At 66.3% G+C, this 922-nt stretch overlaps 1 protein-coding gene across 1 annotated transcript in view; it reads left to right on the forward strand.

Annotated features, from left to right (window-relative positions):
• Window positions 1-701: 701 nt before the first annotated feature.
• Window positions 702-922, forward strand: part of CCDC43 (coiled-coil domain containing 43) — a 13,250-nt gene continuing 13,029 nt past the window's right edge. The window contains exon 1 of the mRNA XM_021712080.1: window positions 702-922. Within this exon, the coding sequence (XP_021567755.1) occupies window positions 723-922 (200 nt within the window). The 5' untranslated portion in view covers window positions 702-722.

Here is a 922-nt window from a genome sequence, read left to right on the forward strand (position 1 = left end):
CTTTCAACTTCCCCAACTGTGAAGAGAACCCGTGAAGAGGGCTGGGTGCGGTGGCTCACGCCTATCATCCCAGCACTTTGAGGGGCGGAGGCAAGAGGATCGCCTGAGCCCAGGGGTTCAAGACCAGCCTGGGCAACTTGGCGAGACCTCGTCCCTACAGTAAATCAAAAAACTAGCCGGGCGTGGTAGTGCACGCCTGTTACTCGGGAGGCTGAGGCGGGAGATCGCCTGAGCCCAGCAGGACGAGGCTGCGGTGGCCCGTGAGCGTGCCACTGCCCTCCAGTCTGGCAACAGAGCGAGATGCCAACTCAAAAAGAAAAAGAAAAAAAAGAGTCCGTGAAGAATACTCGCCTAGGCCGGGCGTGGTGGCTCATGCCTGTCAGCCCGGCACTTTGGGAGGCCAGCATTTCGGGAGGATCGCCGAAGGCCGGGAATTTGAGACTAGCCTGGGCAACACGGAGAGACCCTGTCTCCGCCCCCCCCAAAAGAAAATACGCACCTAATTAGGCTCCCGTGAGGTCCCGCGACCGCGCGCACGCCAACACGCGCGGCGTTTCGAGTTTACACAACGCGCCAGGGAGTCACCGCAGGTCGCCCGGGCTCCCGGCTCGGCGCGCAGAAACGGGACGGTCCGGGCTCGGCGCATGCGCCGTAGGCCCGCGCCGCGGCCCGTCAGGCACTGCGGCGGACGACCCGGGGATCGGTAGGCCCCCGGCCCCAAGATGGCGGCGCCCAGCGAAGTGGCCGAGGCGGCCTCCGGCGACGGCGAGGGCGAGGGCGAGGGCGAAGGCGAGGGCGGCAGCTTCGGGTCCTGGCTGGACGCACGGCTGGAGGCTCTGGGGGTCGACCGGGCCGTGTACGGCGCCTACATCCTGGGCGTCCTGCGGGAGGAAGAGGAGGAGGAGAAGCTGGACGCCCTGCA

Source organism: Carlito syrichta, unplaced genomic scaffold (genome assembly GCF_000164805.1).
Source record: "Carlito syrichta isolate Samal-C Ts95f unplaced genomic scaffold, Tarsius_syrichta-2.0.1 Scaffold303051, whole genome shotgun sequence".
NCBI classification, from domain to species: domain Eukaryota; kingdom Metazoa; phylum Chordata; class Mammalia; order Primates; family Tarsiidae; genus Carlito; species Carlito syrichta.